The 18,723-nt window shown below is 32.6% G+C and overlaps 1 protein-coding gene across 11 annotated transcripts in view; it reads right to left on the minus strand.

Annotated features, from left to right (window-relative positions):
* LOC131940153 (histone-lysine N-methyltransferase 2C) overlaps positions 1-18,723 on the minus strand; it is a 63,561-nt gene that overhangs the window by 32,425 nt on the left and 12,413 nt on the right. For 6 of the 11 annotated variants that reach the window (XM_059298765.1, XM_059298757.1, XM_059298760.1 and 3 more), the window contains exons 17-50: positions 18,482-18,544; positions 18,045-18,209; positions 17,703-17,873; positions 17,383-17,487; positions 17,057-17,238; positions 16,665-16,829; positions 16,309-16,421; positions 15,989-16,198; positions 15,354-15,500; positions 15,164-15,253; positions 14,881-14,975; positions 14,623-14,743; positions 14,288-14,419; positions 14,047-14,118; positions 12,415-12,543; positions 12,217-12,303; positions 11,821-12,019; positions 11,183-11,427; positions 10,610-10,683; positions 10,399-10,449; positions 9,286-9,312; positions 8,103-8,217; positions 7,422-7,832; positions 6,701-7,007; positions 6,446-6,602; positions 4,758-4,844; positions 2,611-2,752; positions 2,281-2,447; positions 1,860-2,115; positions 1,589-1,747; positions 1,301-1,448; positions 967-1,182; positions 661-832; positions 44-312 (exon numbers count right to left, since the gene is read on the minus strand). In XM_059298765.1, the coding sequence (XP_059154748.1) occupies positions 44-312; positions 661-832; positions 967-1,182; positions 1,301-1,448; positions 1,589-1,747; positions 1,860-2,115; positions 2,281-2,447; positions 2,611-2,752; positions 4,758-4,844; positions 6,446-6,602; positions 6,701-7,007; positions 7,422-7,832; positions 8,103-8,217; positions 9,286-9,312; positions 10,399-10,449; positions 10,610-10,683; positions 11,183-11,427; positions 11,821-12,019; positions 12,217-12,303; positions 12,415-12,543; positions 14,047-14,118; positions 14,288-14,419; positions 14,623-14,743; positions 14,881-14,975; positions 15,164-15,253; positions 15,354-15,500; positions 15,989-16,198; positions 16,309-16,421; positions 16,665-16,829; positions 17,057-17,238; positions 17,383-17,487; positions 17,703-17,873; positions 18,045-18,209; positions 18,482-18,544 (5,249 nt within the window). The remainder of the gene's footprint in view (positions 1-43; positions 313-660; positions 833-966; positions 1,183-1,300; positions 1,449-1,588; positions 1,748-1,859; positions 2,116-2,280; positions 2,448-2,610; positions 2,753-4,757; positions 4,845-6,445; positions 6,603-6,700; positions 7,008-7,421; positions 7,833-8,102; positions 8,218-9,285; positions 9,313-10,398; positions 10,450-10,609; positions 10,684-11,182; positions 11,428-11,820; positions 12,020-12,216; positions 12,304-12,414; positions 12,544-14,046; positions 14,119-14,287; positions 14,420-14,622; positions 14,744-14,880; positions 14,976-15,163; positions 15,254-15,353; positions 15,501-15,988; positions 16,199-16,308; positions 16,422-16,664; positions 16,830-17,056; positions 17,239-17,382; positions 17,488-17,702; positions 17,874-18,044; positions 18,210-18,481; positions 18,545-18,723) is intronic. The other 5 variants (XM_059298761.1, XM_059298758.1, XM_059298763.1 and 2 more) reach the window with 5 other exon arrangements.

Below are 18,723 nucleotides of genomic sequence, written 5' to 3' on the forward strand. Positions count from 1 at the left end.
TTGAACTAGACTAGAATAGATACAATTAAAAAAATAAACATACTTTGAAAATGGAGGCTGTGATGAGGTTGGGTATGGTGAGTGAGGCGCGGACCCTGAACCTTGGCCGTACCCCTGCTGTGCTGCAGATGACGCAGGAGGGCTGAAAGGTATTTGGTTTACAGTAGAGAAGGGGGATAACTGAGATCCACCAGGGGTCATTGGTTGGCTATGTGGTGATGCCGAATGTCTGCCACTTAAGATGGCATTGAATGGGGACTGTATGCCAGGAGTGCGGGGAGAAGGCTGACCACTTCTTGGTGAGTGCATAATCTGATGAGTAAAATAAATAAAAATATCTGATGTAACAAGGTAAACAAAAGAGCAACAGACAAGAGTTTGGATTTGCACAAGAAATATCCATTCATTTTTTATAAACCAATTGTGTAAATTTTTTTGGATGTATCACTTATCAAAATTTTAATTAAAAAATATTTTAAAATAAAATTAGTTTTATAAGTAACTGAAGTTGTTTCGCTTTACGATTTAAAAAATTACTACACTGATCAAATTACAATGAGTTTCAATGCTAAGTGTTTTAATCTAACTTAAGTACAAAACAGATTAGTCCAAAAGTCTATAGCGCATAACGCTTACAAATAAAGACAACTATTCACTAACCTTGGGAGATGGAAGACCAGAAGAAGTGGGCTGGGGAGGGAGTTGGGATGGGGACATTTGCATATGGGGAGATGACAAGTTGGGTAGAAATGGTGTGCGTGGTAGACCAATACCACCAGTTTCCAGCCCTGTAGGTTTGATGTCGGATGTGTTTGGGTCACCACTGGCCAGTCTGGAAACAAAGTTAAATAAAACATTGTCAGATATTTTTTAAAATGTAACAGTCATTTAATACCCTAAATAATTTTTTTTTTTAAATTATTCATTACCATGGTAAAATTAATGCGGCTAAGTTTTTGGGTTTACCTGGAAGTCATAGTTTCAGCCCCTTGCAACAGTTTTGCAGCTATCTGACCCACTTCGGTTTTTTCTTTCTCTTCTGCTGCCTTAGCAGCGTCCCCATCTTCTTTTTCTTTCTTCATTTCAGACTTCTGCCTCTGGTTGAATTCCAAAAACTGAGCTTGGAAGTCAGGTCTAGCCTTGATGGCATCTGTTTCTTTTTCTTCCTTGACTTCATCTTTCCTGAAAACAAATAGAAATGTTAGCAATAATATCAGAACTATTTTTCATGTAAAAAGTGTTTATTTGTAGTATAAATTATTTTAAGATGTAGTAAGAGTTTTCTAAAATGTTAACATACACATCATCAGATTTCTCTTCATCAGACTTCTTGTTCTCACTGCCTTGATTCTCTTCAATGAAGTCAAGTTGTTCAAACATTTTATCATCCAGATCTAGATCAAGATCTGGGTCAGCATATTTTAATATGTCAAATGTTCCATCAGCACCTGTAGAAACAAAAAAATATATTCAGCATATAAGAAAATGTGTTATTGCAGCCCTTTGCTCCCCAGGGGCCACAAAGATTGTAATTATTTAGATTTTATAAATGGCTTTAAAAAATAAAATGCATATTTTTTGCACTTACTAAGCAGATCATCGTCTTCATTTTTATCTTCTTCAGATGAAATAGACGGTTTGGCAGTTTTTTCATTGATGCCCTCTAGCATGTCTGTGTCTGATTCAACAACGCTGGCATCTTCAGCAACTGCTGTCTTCGAGCTGCTGGCTTGAGGGCTTTCAGTACCTAAAAGTATTCATAAGAAAAAATTTTAAAATTGTTTTCAAAGAGTAATTTTTATGGTTTACGAAAAAATTAATTAAAAAATCTAGTAAAGGCATAAAAAACAATAACTGACCTGAAAATAGCTCATCGTCAGCTCCTTGAGATGTACCAGGTAGTAGTCTTGGTAAGACTGGATGTGGCTCCGGAGCCACAGCAGCAGATGTGAGAGATGAAGGCGACTGTAGCTGCTGTTGTGGAGATGAGAATGGAGGCAGGCTGACACTCATGTGGGGAGAGTTGGGAATCGGTGTGGGGGGTTGACTGGAATTTGCCGCCATTCTTTCCTGCATTATTTGCATATACTGGTTACGCTCAGACATCATCCCTTCCTACAAAATTAAAAAAATAAAGAAAACAAAGTTGAAATTTTTAACTTAACTTTTGAAATAAAAATTGAGAAATATACATATAAAACCTATGGTAATTCATTTTAGTAATGTTTTTTGTACAAAATGATAGCTGGTTAGTTTTTTAAATTAAAAATGTAGCTTTACCTGTGGAGATCCACCATATTGCTCAGGAAGTGGCGCTCTTGGAACAAATCCTGGGTAGAAAGGTGGACGCTGAGCTTGAGGATTCATGGGAGGATGAGGCCCTCTCATGAAACCTTGAGGTGGAGGTGCATGAAAAGGTGGACGTGGAGGAAATCCTTCCATATTATCTGAAATTTAGAAATAATTTTTTGTTTTACTTGTCAACAAAATGAAATGCAACTATTTAACAAAGTGTAAAAAAAAAATTAAAAAAAAATGGAAATTAAGATTTCTTTATCATTAGAATTTAAGATGTTATTCTGTATCCTGGTTGATAACTAGTTGACATACCTGTTCCATCTGCCCACCCAGGCGATGGTCCAGTCATCTGCCTCTCAGCTTCTTGTTTTTTAGCCATTCTTTGTTTAGTTTGTTGGCCTAGGATTTCTCGAAGCTGCTGGTGATGAATGTTCCCAGGGTTTTCCCCACCATCCTAGATAAATTAAAGGTAAAACCATATACTTAATTGATAAGGATTTTATTTTAATAATTAACGAAGTACCAGAAATTAATCATTGAAAGTTTTTTAACAACTTGTAATGAAAATAGTCGTTCTATATTTAAAAGATAAACACTTTAAAAATGTAATACAAACATTTACAGTAAACATTTAAGAAAAAAAATTCCAGTTTAAAGTCATTTTACTTATTCTGTTTCTAATTTATGTAAAATAAGCAAATTATAGCCAATGCATTTTTCTTTAAGTAAGTATTTGATCTTAAATAAAATACATTCTGTGATAGAAAGAAATTTTTAACTGCAAAGAAAGCTTTCATAAATTGTATCAATGTTAAAATTGTGCTAAAAATCTTAATATATAAATAACAGGTAATATATTTATTTCACAACAGTGTAAAATTTTAGCCTAGATGTTATTGTTTTTTAAAATGATGAACACTCAGAGACAATTTTAATTAGTTCTTAGTTGAATTAGAATGTGATGATTGTTCATAAAATGATAATTTATACAAATCTGTAACAAATACAAAATAAGATGGCTAGAAAGAATAATTAGCAAAAGAAACAAGAGGGTTGGCACATGCAGATCTTAAAAAGCCTATTTCACTATTTTTTTGCATGCACTATTTACCAGCATTTAACTGAAAAGGAATTTTAAAGTATTTTATGGATCAGAAAGAATAAAAGTTTTAAAATAATTGTAAAAGGATTACAATAGCTGGGATAAATTCTGCCTAATTATAACAGATTAAAGAAAAGCAAAGACTTTCTCTTATCTTGCCCCACTTTTTTTCAAGATGCATTCCTGAGCAACTTCATTTGATTTTTAAACTGTTTTATATTAATCATGCAGCAATATTCTCAGGATCATGCTTTTTACAAAGTTTAATTTAACTTCAAAAGCACTATTAGTAATTAAAGAGAACATATGACTTTTGTTTTTGTATCTTACAAAGCAAAATTACTTTATTTAACCTGTTATTTAAAAAAAAATTTTGAAAAAAAAATGCACAATCAATTAAATGGATATATAAAATGATTCTAAAAGAACTTAATAATCAGAGACCAACTTTTTTGCATGAAAATGAAGCTACTGCTTTCTGCTTTTAAAAATATTTTTTTTAGAATTTAAACATTACTTTATTAAAATTAAATCAGATTTGAAATATCCAAAATAAAACAGGTATCTGGAATAGCATCAAGTAAGTAGGATTAAAAAAACAACTTTTCTTCTTCCCATAACGCTGAGTGGGAATAGCTATGTTCTTTAAAATAAGATTTCCATATCGGATATAGAGTAGTTGTGAAATTTTTTTTATTTACTTTCCATAAAACTAGCATGGAAATCAATTATAAAACTATGCCACCCAGAGGCGTAGCGACCGTTCCCGGCGCCCGGAGACAAACTTTCAATTTGCACCCCCCCTCAAACTTTCGATTGCCACCCCCCCTCGAACTTTCAATTGTTTATCCAACCCTTTTTGGCGCCCCCTAAGGTCGGCGCCCGGGGACATATGTCCCCCCACCCCCCCCCCCCTAGCTACGCCTCTGATGCCACCTAAATGACAAACACATTTCTCATTTCAAAAAAGAAGTTTTGAAAATTTAGTAACCAAAATAAAATTTTGTTTACACACAAAAAAAATTTAAGATAATTTAAAATAACATTTTGTTAATGTCCCACCTTTGCAGAAATTAGTCCACACAACTCCACCTCTTAATCCCATTAACCCATGCAATTGATATTTCTTATTTACACTTCACAGATGTTAATTTTAGTAACTTTGAAGAAAAATAACTGATTCATGTACAGACACCAAAGGCAATCTTTCAAATCACAAAACAAGATTTTGAAAGCAAGTTTAAAAATAATAAAAACAAGCAGGAGTTGGAGGTTATAGTTTAATTCATACAGGTCAAGATCTAGGGAGTTATAGGTCATAGATTAAGGTTAGCTGGGTTGGGTGCCACAGACTTACCGGGTAGTTAAGCATGAAAGGAAAAGCCCATGGCGACCGTGGTAATAGTTTGTTACGCCTGAGGGCCGCCTCAATTGGCCTCTGATGCTAAGGCAAAGTTGTGAGTAACAAACACACAGATATATAGATACATGTATTTATAGATTAGTACAAACATAAAAGAAAGAGAGGTAATATTAAAAAATTAAAATAATTCTACTAAAGTTAATGAATTAATTTAAAAGAGAATGATAGTGAAAAGAATGATAGACAAAAACTGGGTGGTGTTGATGCAACCATGTCAAAAAAAAACCATGCATGTAAACTACATGATATTCTCTATATCTATAGTATGTTTCTTTTTCATCCACCTAAATCGTATAGCCAATACTTTAAAAAATGACTAATTTTAAATATTGCTGCCAAAAAGTACACCTACTGAGTAATCACATGCAACTAGCTGATATATTTTATTTTTAAAAAGTGAACTATTTATGTTTTCCTTGAATAAATAGTTAATAGTGCACAATGTAAAGTATAAGCTTGCATCATCTGTAAACTATCCGAATATTTTGTTAACCTGCTATGAAAAACATTGCTGTAAGGAGCAATGGCCTATAAAATAGTTCTTTTATGTCAAATTACTTCACAAACGATAGGAAGCCAAGAATTTTTCTCAATATTGAACTGCTTATTTTAAATTCATGTGAATTATGTGTCTACTAAAAGTAATAAACAAAAATAATAAACAATGTTTAAAAACTGTTTCAATTATCAGAGAAAACACTTTTTTGGTAATTTATGTTGAATTTTCTAAAAAGTCACATATTCTTAATCATTACCCAACTGTTTTTAATTTTTTTAATACAGCAGACTTAATGAAAAAACTTTTAATAAATTAAAAAAAATATATAACCAAGCATATAACAAGATATGGCCTTAAAATACTATTTTAAAGCTATATTAGTGATGTTAGAAAACAAAATTATTTAATACAACACACTTCAAAATTTCTAGTTAATGTTAGAAAATCTACATTTATAAATAGCAGGCAAGCCAAACTGAGCTGTTCAGACACAAACAATTATATTTAAGGCTCAATGTTGGACCTCATATAGTGGTAAGTTTTGTAAAGTACTGACCAAGTGTAGGGTCAAGAACTAGAAAAACAACAATTACAAGACAAAAGTTGTATTTAAAAAAGTTTGTGACAACTACACTGCTGATAGTAACAATAAAAGTCTACAGAAGCAAGAAAGTGTCCAGATTTTCCACTCAGGTGAAGGCTAAAGCTTCACTTTTCTGCCATAAGAAATTATAAGAAGGACCATGACAGCCAAATAATTTATCAGACCTATAAAAATATTTGATTTGATTTACCCTTAATGGTTGTGCATTTTGCTTCGATATTTTTAGAGGCAAATAGCATTTAATTTAAATTTATAAAAGTTTCAAAATCATATTAAAAAACAAAATTATAATTATAGGTCTGAAGTGTAAAATTTAAAAAATATTTAAAGACTGATATTTTATTCCCAGGTGTTGAAAATTGTAGTTCAAAACAGAACATAAAAATATAAGAAATGTACATAACACATCAGTCTACTTTCTGTAACTAAAACAAAAGTGTATAAAAGAGAAAATGGTGAGGGAAAAAAAACAGCAGTGAGATCAACAACGATGAAAACTATAGTTTTTTTTACCCTTACCTCTGGGATTTGCATAGGTGGCATCCTGCCTCTGTACATTTGCACATTGTCATCTGACATGGAGTGCGACATAGCTGGGTCCATTGGTGGTGGTCTAGGTGTGCCAACAGGCATGCTGTAAGGATCCGGTAGACTAGTTGACCTTGCCAGTGGATGTCTAAGATGTTGAATTAAAAAATTGCATTATTTAAAATCGACAAGAGAAAAAGTTGGCACGATATATTTTTTAACGCAAAAAATTGGTGAAAATTGTACCTGAATGTTGGATCAGGCCGCACAGGTGACCCCGGATAAGGTGAACCCATTCCAGGTCCCATGGATGTTGGTGTGAGGGGAGGTCTCATCTGAGGTGAACCACCCGGATACATATCTCCTCTTGGTCGATTTGGTGGGAAGGGATCAGGTGTTGAAGGCCCAGGTGACATAAAAGAATCGTCTTGCTGCACTGGTGCCTGAGGTGTGTTTGGTGGAAATGCATAAGGATCAACAGACACCCTCGGCTGATTTGAGTCTCCCAAAGGATTTGAGGCATCGACTGTCACTGGCATATTGATGCGAGGGCCTGCAAAATAAATAAATAAACAAAAGGATATTAATAAATAAATTAGTTGTCAATATTGTCATTTCATATTTAACAAAATAAATATTGATAGTATTGTTATATTTCTTGTTTATAATAACTTGGAATAAACAAGAGACCTCTCGAGTTAACTTCAATACTTTATTATTTATAAAATACAGCTCCGACCTCACATCTTCTCTCAGGCTTTATTTTTAGCCAACTCACAGGCATAATAACAATAAGGTACACAGAGACTAAACATTCAAGAGACATCACTAAGATATATATAATACAAGGGACTTAACAAATACAAGACATAATGTAAAAAGCGTTTCATTTTTTTTTTTAAGTTATTGACATACCCTGTTAATTTTACAAAAAAAAGTTTGACAAGAATATAGATAGCCAACATACCAGGTAATCGTCTAACACCGCCCATAAACATGTCTTGACTGGGCGCTGGAGGTGCCTGGACAAACATATCAGAACTAGGTCGCACACGCGGCCCCATACCAGGAGCAGTAAAAATCCCTTCATCCTCCCTGGGGCTTGAAGTACCAAAAGCCTGTACGCCAGGCAGCCTCTGAGGTGTTCGGACAACGGACCTGGGCTGTGTTGGTGAAAAGGGGTCAGACTGGGTCGGTGACGTGTAGGCATACTGGTCTTGAGGGATGACGTTCTGGGTGGGTGATGGAAAGGCCTGGTCACACTGGGAGCCCGGATGGTCAGGTGGTATTGGGGTGCCAGGTGGTTTGGTTTCTTCTGGCCAAGAGAGACGAGGAAAATGGGTTGCATTTGGGTGAGGACTCATCACAGGACTTGAGCCTAAAAGACAAATGAGAGAAATTTGAGAAAATGTGTCTAAAAAATTAAAAAAATACATTGCATTGTACAGTGTTGCTTATCAAATGCATTTTTTTTTTCAAGTCAGAAATTTGTGATACTTTTTTAAAGTGGTGTAAAAAATAGTATGAAGAAAATTACATCATAATCAAATATTTTACAAGACTGTTTTTAAGCTTTGTAATCCTATAAGCTTATTAATCTAAGTTTGCTTTGTATCAACCGAAGCTAAAAATAGAATTTAAACTCTACCATCAATGTAATGTTCACCAGGTGGGAGTGGTGGGGGTGCAGGAGGTGGGGGCATAGCTTCGCTGTCTTGTTGCTTTTGGATTTCTTGTCGCCTTTGTAGCTCTTGAGTAACCTGCTAAGAAGATGGAAAGTTATTCTACAATAAAAAAAAAATCCAAAACATCATCGGCTTCCTAAAATGTAATCAAGCACATAATTTTATTTCACTAAATTAAGCACAATATTTTAACGTTATTTGTCAATAATTTAAGACATTGGATAAACCATTAATCAACACTCTGTTAAGTTTATACTAAGTGTTTTAAGACCACAATACTTTTTGTTATTAAAAAAAAACAGCTGGTAAATCATTTAAGGGAAAGTTTTTTTAGAACAATAAGTCACATGTATAGTGCATGCATACTTTCTATGATGCATGGTAAATAATGATGCTAAGAAATTTTCTGCTGGAAATGACGCCGTACATATTGTAATGATGCCAGTACATGACAGGAGGCATGACGCAGATAATTGCATAAACCAAAGATAAAGTAATTTAGTAGAAACTAGAAGACATTTTTTATTTTATAACTCTGCTGAAAAAAATACTGATTTCAGAAGGCAAAGATCCATATTTTAAGTTTAAAAACTATACATTTACCATCTAACATAATTAAAACGCCTTTTTAAAAATAATATCTTGAGAGACTGATAATCATCTTCTATCATTTTTACAAAAATTTAATTATTCAAATAAATGTAAATCAAAACTTTTGAATGCACACAATTAGTTAATAAGTGGATGCAATTTTGTTTATATCTTTGATCAACAAGTTATTTTAAAAAATATTAATGTATTTTATTAAACATTTTAGTTGTATAATGTTTAAATAACACACTGGTTAAGATAAATTAGCATTATAAAGTACTTTAGAAAATAATCTTTCTTAATGTTAAGTCTGTTTATTTAAAAAAAATATAATTTTAGTAAAATCCAACTTAAGTTTCTTTAAAGAAACATGCAAAAAGACCAAACGGTATGTAGGAGTTAATACATTAAGTTGTATGCATTTTAAATCACTTCAAACTAGTATAATAACAGCATTCAAAAATAAGGGCACAACATCCTACCAAACTGCTATGGGCATATCAACAGATTTGTTAGTTTTGCTTGCATTTAATTATCTACTTAAATTCAACCTACATTTTTGGACTTTAGGGCAGCTTTTTTCTGTAATTACAGACAGAACAAACATCAAACATGAAAAAGTGTGTTAAATTGCTGGCTTTAAAACTTTAGGGAGGGAAAGACTGTTTTCAGCTTTTTTAAAACATAGCTTTTTTTTCAAATGCGTAATTATTTGTTGGTTTGATATTACTGTTTTTTCTGCTTCTAAAACTGCTTAGTTCTGTCTAATGGCCAGAAAATATACTTTGATCATTCAAACATTCATCACAGCAAATGTATTCAGAATGTAGAAGTAAGATTAAAACAGCACAAATCTGAATAATTTAGAATTTAATAAGAATAATGAATTTTTTAAATGTTGGAATGTGCTTTGACACTCCCAAGCCATAAAATTTTGTCATTACATTTCTCATTGTAATTGTTTTTATATTCTACGATAAAAACTAGTTTGGATAAATGGGAAAAATGTACATATTGTGTTAACTATAGGAGACTCCACATTAATTTAGAAAACAAGCCAGGAGGGGAAAACACAGTACAGAAAAAACCTCATTAAACCAAAGCAAAAACAGGGGACAAATACATACAAAATGCTAAAACCCATTACATGTAACATTTTCCTTTATATGCAATAGACATAAACATATGTATTGAAAGAGCAAGGATGGGTGACATAAGGATATATCATTGCTAAATACAGTGGCATCTTGTTAGCACAATATTCAGGGATTGGAAATATCTGTCATTATGCATATCTTGGGCAATACTGGTACAATGAATTGTGGTATTAGAAGTACTCTATACATAAACTGGACTGTAGGGGTGTCTATTGAAGAGTTAATGAATGATGAAATCACTCTTCTCTTTTCACCCTCACACCCCCCCCCCAACCCCACTCCTTTCAATCAATGCATTACCAACATGGCTGTTTAGGAATATTGACAAAACACCACTGTTTATTTACTATTACATTTTAACAAAATCTTTTTAAGGTTTCTTTTTAATGAGTATTACATTTAAAAATAATTTGTTTATTATAATATCCAATATATCAGTCTTTTAAAAAAAATCAGACTTAAATGAATAAAATTTAGTGCTCAGGGTTAGGTATATTGATGCAAAACTTACTTTCTGAGCTTTCTGAACACGACTGCTGGTTCTGTTTTTTCTAGCCTTCGACTACGGGGAAAAAATAAAGATCCATTAAAATAATGCTAGAAATATTGTGTAAAACAAAATTCTTGTTTAACAATGTAAATGCACTAATGTTTTGTGTTTTGAAACATAAGCCGTCGTTTTTAGAGCGCTTTATTTTTGTGAAACTAAGCAAGAGCCTTACCAAGTATGGAGCTTTTTCATCTGGTGTAAGTCTCCTCCATAGTTTAGCAATTTGTTTAGATCTTTCTGACCAATCTGTGCAAACAATATTTTGTATTAATGAATGTATAGTGTTGTGATATATAATGCTATAAGATGGAAGACAAAAATTAAATAAAATTATGGAAGCTACAAAGGGGTGCAAAGATACATGAGCATATCACTAATAATTTGTTGCTACATTTTTTTTTAATTTACACAAGAAAAGCATTTTAAGATAAAATAGAATTTGAAACAAAAGCAAAAATTGGTGGTGGTTCAAACTGCTGATGCTTAACAATAATTATACAGCAAAAGCAAAAATAATATAATTTAGGTATTAAAAGATTGTGCAAGTATTTTTCAATTTGATTGAAAATTGTTTTTGTGATGACTAATTTTTAAACAGAAGCAGTAACTAAGTATTTCTTTTGAAAAAAGTGATTTTTTTTTTAATAAATGAGTCTAGTAGTCTATCATTTTAATAAAAGTGGCAACAATTATTTCTATGGAAATCTGGCCAGTTTGAAGTGTTAGAATCTAGAGAACTACAGACCTGGATATCTATGTTTGAGATCAGGGTGACACATATTCACATAAAGAACACAAGATATAGTGGCCTGATCACCCATATCTTCTTCTTGCTCCCACTTTAAAATGGTCCTCTTGTTACTGTCCCCAGTATCGTCGTCCATCATTCCCCAAGGTGGAATGGACCCTGATGATCCAGATGGAATCGATACTGATGGCCCAGGCTGTCCTTGTGAGCCCAAATTATCAAAATTTTGGCCAACTTGAGATCTGTAAGCAGTGTTTTGAATAAATAGACATTAAAGTTATGTTTATACAGTATATATCTCCAACATATATAGTTACAAAAATACTGCTGTGTAAACAAAGAGAATTTAAAAAAAAAAAAAAAAAGAAAATATTTTCAGAATTTAAGAAGTATGATCTCACTAAAAGATGACAAATTTTTAAAGAACTCCACAATATTTTAAACATAAGAAGTATGAATCTTACTGAAAGATTGGACTACTTTTTAAAATGGACTATTTTTAAAAAAAGAATTTGGCAATATTTAAGCATCATAAGAAGTATGAATCTCACTGAAAGACTGGGCTACTTTTTTAAATGGACTATTTAAAAAAATAATTTGGCCATATTTAAGCATCATAAGAGTATGAATCTTACTGAAAGACTGGATTACTGTATGGCATCTGAAATGGAGGCAAGCCTGGTGGAGGCAAGCCTGGTGGACACATTGAGCCCCTCATCCCTGGGACTTGTGTGGGGGACATGGGAGAATGTGAGGGTGGGTGATGGCCTGATCCTGGCGTTGGTCTAGAGCTGGAGCCTGGAATTCCAGGAGGTAGAGACATGCCAAATTGACCTGAAAAAATGAATAATATTAAATTTGTTCAGAGTGAAATTGATATTTTTTACTAAAATAGATTAAATAAAATTGTAATTAATGAGCTTCTTTAATCATATAGCCTACATTCTTAACTAAAATAAATGTCTAAACTTTAAAAATTCTGGAATTTTTTTTTTTTTTTAAATCTCCAATGGATAAAAGGGTTAACTTGCCAGGATGAGAGTTAGAATCTCCAGGTTGATTTGACAGAACATTAGAAAAAATATCCTCCACTGTTTTACTGTCAAAGTGAACTAGCCCTGAAAGAAAATGTTTAAAATATTTTAATTTGTTGTTGACTCAGTGACCATTCATCAAACACTTTTGGTGTAAAAATCATAATTGGTTAGGAGAATTTTTTTTAGGCATACCTTCAGAAATAATATGTTCCACATCTAAATCTTTATCCAACATATTTGCAATATTATCAGGGAGTTCACTGGATTTGCTGGCCCCTGGATCTTTACTAGTAACAGTCTCCATCCCACCAAGTGGAACAACTGCAAATGATAAGAGATTTTTTTTTTATATTAAAATTTATGTCTATACTTCATGTGGCATTTTAAAGTTTTATATTTCAATTAGAGATCTAGATATTTGATCTAGAAATATGCAGGGGTGCCACTCATTTTTTAAGTGAAACCTGAAAATCAATCCCAAAATTTTACCAATCCTGAAACTAAAAATTGAAATTTTTAAAACCATGAAACTTAATTTTGCGCGGAATTTCAAAATAAAAGACTATTATTTCATTAATTTGTTTCATATCAAGTTCAATTTACATTCATTTAACATGGATTTATTTTCTTTGTAACAAGCTTCAAATGAAAATTAATATTTAAAGGATTGTGCATACAACAAAATTAGTTTACAATGTTAGACCCATCTCTAGGCCTACCCCATAAATAATTAAACAGGGCTTGTAGAACTGCCTTGACCCTAAGACACGACTGTGCTCGCGTGGTCTTTTGTCGGAGGTCTTTCGGTCAGCGCGACCTTGAAGAAGCAAGTAAGAGGTGGTAAGAAGTGTCCGTAAAGTTGAGTGAAAACAGCACAGTTGTTTCATACATAAAACAGTCTCTTAAACGTTTTTCTTTTCTTTTGGTACTATCAAATACAAAATTAATTTTTTTAGATTGGCGCAAAATCTTTCCGTTTTTTTTTTTAAATAAAAGAAGATGATCGGCGATGCTAGTGAGCTAGTAATGGTAAGATTTAGTGATTTTTATTACACAGCCTAGCGGTAGCCCATTGATGACGTCACGTAAATAATGCGAATTTTACCCCCAACCCCATATCGTCATAAATAGCCAGACAGCCACACAACGAATGACATCAAAAAGTTCCGTCTACAGCCTCACCCATCTGATACAGTCGATATGTATTTGGTCCATGGCGCACGCGTGAGATTGTCTGTGACGTCATTTGCTATTTGTTTTATTTCATGAACGTAATAAATAGGCCTAGTGGTATTAGGAAATCTTGTTGGTTAATAGTTAGAGTCTAGATCCACCACTATACTATACTGCGAGGTCACGGTAAGTTAGGATAGACCTAGAAGAAATCTAAGGTCGCAGTGACCGAAACGTCTGCTGATGTTAGGTAGACAAAGGCCACGAAAGTGACGCCGTAACAATGTTAACAGTAACAATGTTAACTCTAGGTTTATACAGAAGTGGATATGTACCGTCGACGCATGCACAAAAGGTGGAAAGGGCCATAAGCGGGAGTCTCGACGATAAAAACGATTTTTACCATGAAACAATTTTCAAACTTAAAACGATCCTAATTTTTTTAAAAACTGCAAACCCGGAAATTTTCAAATTCAAATCTTGTGAATTCAGAAAGGGAAAAAAATATGGTTGTCGAATCCGGAAATCCGGGATATCCCGGAGAAGTGTCTCCCCTGCATATGTTTCACATTATTGGTACTGATTTAGGTTATAATAACTTCTGAAACGACAGCAGTAAATTAAACACATCAATTGTTAATTGACACTCACCTTCATCCTTTAATTCGTCCCGTAAAAGACTTAAAATATCTTCATCTTCTGGGAAATCATGTAAAATATCATCTGCAAATTAAAAAAATAAAACAAATGAACATGATTTTTATAAAAACAATGAATTTTTTTTTACAATTTTTTAAATTTTAAATTAGCATTAGTAAAAAATGTTAAAAATCACTGAGATGACTAAGGTAGTTGTTGAGGAAAAAAAGCTGTTAAAAGCTTAACAATTTACCTAAACCAGAAATATCTTCACTGTGTTCAGAGCCAGATATGGAAGTGTCACGTCGAGGTAGGGAGGTGGAAGATGTGCCTGGAACAGTGGCAGGTTCAATATCTCCACTAATTGGTTTCACACTAGGCACGTCTGAAAAAAGTAAGGTATTATACATTAAACATCTTTATATTTAGTATGCAAAAACATGGAAACTATTATTGAAGATATATTATTTTTCTTCAAGACTCAATGAGAAGGCCATTTAATTTAATTTGTATTAAAATAACTATTTAATAATACAACCTGTTTAAAAAATTTAATGAAGAAATTTAATTGATTAAAACCTCTCTTACCTGCAACAGGTAACATTTTCACAGGACTGAGTCTTTCTTGGTCCGAATCAGATTCTGTCTTTAAAAGCCCTTTAGTAGATTCTTTAGTTTGATCCAATACACCTTTCCCAAAAAAAGCTTCCTGTAAGGATATTTTGAAAAATAATAATTAGAATAATATGGGAATTTATAAATCAATTTCAGTAAAACAAATCTCTACAAGTTAAAAATCAGATATATTGTTTAGTTCCGTTAAAAAGTTATTATAGACAGGCTTACCTGCATGTAGAAAGGAAAAGCTTCCTCTAATTTAGATTTTTTCACTTTCCTTCTGCGTTTTGGTTTATCTGCTTTTTCACCTGCTTGCTCAGCAGCTGTAAGTTTAAAAAATTGTATTAGAAATTTTATATCAAGCATTGGTTTAAGTTTTAAAGACATTTTATTACTTCAAAATCAGCAATAAATAGTATTTTAAGTTTCCGTAAAAATTATTATTGGTATATTTGCTAAGCTATGATAAAATAAATGTTTCAGCATGTGAAAATGTGTACTGTAAACATACCCTTCTCTGGGTCATCTTGTTCTTCATATGAGGCCTGTCGCTTTGCCAGCCATTGTCTTGATCTCTGACGCACAATAAAACCTCCAACACCTAGGATAACACAACATTATGAGTACAAAAACTTTATAACTATAATATTTATTTAGCCCATGAATTTTTATTTAAAAAAAAAATGTTTGTTTAAATTTACCTAAACCAAAAACTCTTCTGGGTTTTCGTTTCTTAACTCCATCCTCTCCTACTTCATCTTGAGCTGCTTGGTCCATCACTTCTCCCGAGGTACCAGAAACTGATGGAGCATCCTCTGGGTCTTCTAGTTCTGAAACACACAGTTGAACTATGCAGAAAAATAAAAAAAATAAAACAATTGCATTTAAAAATTTCAGTCATGCATTAACAGTTATAAATTTTTACAGAATTAATGGTATTTTTTCTTTTTTCTTGGGGATGGTAACGTTTGACAGGTAGCCGGAAGGTCTCAACTTTGGATCATATTTAGACTCAAAACTACAGGATGTCTCTGAGTCCACCTAGCTCTTATGGGTACCTGACTCACGTTAGGGAAACAAAGGCGGCTAGGCATAGTGCTGACCACATAATCCGATTATATGCCAAGGTCATTGAAACAGATGTACTCTACTTTATCTGTCCCATGTGTCTTGGGCACAAAAGGGAAAAGATGATGATGAATAGTATTTTTTAACATAAGTAGGTAATCATAAATAAAACTTTCTGGAAAGTTAAAAAATTATCAACTTATTAGCAATAAGTAAAAATAATTTTAAGATTATTCTATCAAATATATAAGCAAAACATTTCTCTTACGTGAAGTTCTCCTAGGCGGTTGTTTGAACTTCTTAGGATTTGTCACCTGCAGCCGTTGTTTAATTTGGTGAAGTCCACTTGCAAACAAGTAAACACCATCAACAAAAAACTGGCGAGGTGGTTCAGGAGTTGGTTGAGTATATGAAAGAGCTGGCGGTGTTGGGGCACGTTCTTCTTTAGGAGGAGATGGCGGTGGTGGAGGTGGCGGCACTAAAGAAAAAAAACACAAATTTTTTAAACAATCTTGCTTGGGTTACAGAAGGAAATGTTTGAATTTGTAACAAAAGATTTCTATAATAAAAATGAATTAAAAGTCTTACATGGGCCATCTTTTCCAGTTTTTGGTCTACAGAAGTAACAGTGGTACCCATAGTCCGCAGCTATTTCTGCATCTTCTTCACCACTTAATCCATCACATTCACAATGTAACCATCTACAAATGAAAATTACAAATGAAAATAGCAAATGCTAATTGAAAGAATAATAAATGCTAACAAGTTTTGAATAGACAATTTTAAGTAATTTTTAAAACAAAAATTACTTTAAAAAAAAGAGCTTTGATAATTTTCTAACCAAAATCAATTCCACTAATCATTTTGTATATTAATAATTTTTATATGGCCCATCAATAATTTAGTTGAATAAATTGTTAAAAAAGATATATAAAATGTAATACCTATCACATTGTTGACACTGAATGATGAGCTGGTCTATGAGGTAGCTGTCTAAACACACTGGACAGAACATCTTGCTGTGGCAGGGCCCACACTGTGTGTAGTTGTTCATCCACTGACAAGCAAACCCAGGGGAAGTAGTGCCGCAGTTTACACACTGGACACACCTACACCCCGGAGGGACAAAGTAACAGGCATGAGGAAAAAATAATGACGAGCATGACAAAATTAACACAGCCAGAAATTAGTATACAATTTTTTAGGATAGGTCCTTTTTAAACTTAAATTATCACTACCCTTACACAAGAAGGTATTTGATTTATCAATAAACCTTTTGAATTTAGAATACATTTTTTAAAATTCATGTTACTGGAAATAAAAAAAAAAAACTTGCCATTTGCATTTCCAGTTCCCCTTGGGTACTGTTTCTAGAGGGGGATCGAGACAATAGGTATGGTAGCTGATATCACAGTCATCACACAGGAGCAGGCGACCTTCATCATAAGGCCCTCCACATCCCTCACAAACTGTACAATCTAAGCAGCGCCAGCCTTTCTGAAGCATCACTTTGGTTACCTATTGATAAATTATTTTTTTTTTTTACATTAACACATCTCTTGTAATAAAATACTATTTAATATCAAAGAAACAACATGATGACTGATTGGTCACAGTCTTTAAAAATTCCAAAAGAAGTTTGTAATAAAATAAAAAACTTACTGTCACAGAAACACAATAGGGGTGATAACACTGGCCACATTGAGTACAAACAATCATCTTTGATTCTTCCCCTTTACCAAAGGATCCACAAGCTTTACACATATCCTAATAGAAAGAAGTATTAAAAACGTTCATATATTTTACAAATAGTACATTGACGCGAAAGAGACAGAAATAATATTGGCAGAATATCCCACTATGGCACTGTTTTTCAGTAAGATTTTAAATAAAAAAATTAAACTATAAACAGGCTAAAATAACTTTTCTTTAAAATATTGTTGCTTAAAACCTAATAAAACTCAAAAATTCTTTTGGCATACCTGATCCATAATAAACATGTCAGATGAATCTGCTAGAATAAGAGTAGACGGATGATCATCTCCATCATCATCGTCATCATCTTTGTCTTTTTCCTTTTCTTTTTCTTCACTTTGTCCATCCATAGATTGAGCAGAATAAGCAGGAGAGCTTACAGTGAATACTGACTGGGGCTGAACGCATGAAAGAATTACGAAAGAATCTGATAAAATGATTAGTTTTATGGAAAATTATATATATATAATAGTGTACTTATACTAAAACAGACTTTACACAATATTTTTAGTATCTTACTTGTAAAAAAGAATTCATTTTTTTCACATAAGTGTTAATGAAATACTCACACTACTGGCCTCAATAGAGATTTGACTAATAATTTGTCCACCAATTTTCACTTTGATTTTTGGACCTCGTCTTTTTTCAGTTAAACTTGGCTGCTGAGGTGGTGGTGGCTGTAGTTGATGCTGCTGCTGTTGCCGATGATGATGCTTTTCTGAACCATGCTTACTCTGAAATAATACATTGATTTTTCTTTAATCCAATGAGAGTATAATGTTTACTTGTATAAAAAATTACACACAAATAAATGTAAACTTTAAAATAACAGAAATTTAAAAACCCATTATTTTTCAGGTTACAATTATAAGTATGTTGCATAATTTATTAATTAGAATTTAATGCATTACCATAAATTACATGATTAAATTATTTAAAACATGTCTTAATAGGACAGATTATACTTTATTTACCTCCTGTTTTCTTAATAAAGAAAATAACTGACCTTTTGACGGCTTTTCTTTGAAAATTCAAATGAATTTCGTCTTGAAATAGGTGATAAAATCCCCTGGTAGAAAATATCAAACATTTATTCATGAGCTTCAAAAAATTTTTCACAACAGAAGTGTCTATTAGTAAGTTTTGAATGTAAGTTTTTTAAATTGTATCAAACTTTAAGCTATTAGAATTAGTCTTATGTATCTGAATTAAGTAATTTCCTGATTTAAAAAAGTTTAATTCTTTTTC

Source organism: Physella acuta, unplaced genomic scaffold (genome assembly GCF_028476545.2).
Source record: "Physella acuta isolate Inbredline_101_S28 unplaced genomic scaffold, ASM2847654v3 ptg000309l, whole genome shotgun sequence".
NCBI classification, from domain to species: Eukaryota; Metazoa; Mollusca; class Gastropoda; family Physidae; genus Physella; species Physella acuta.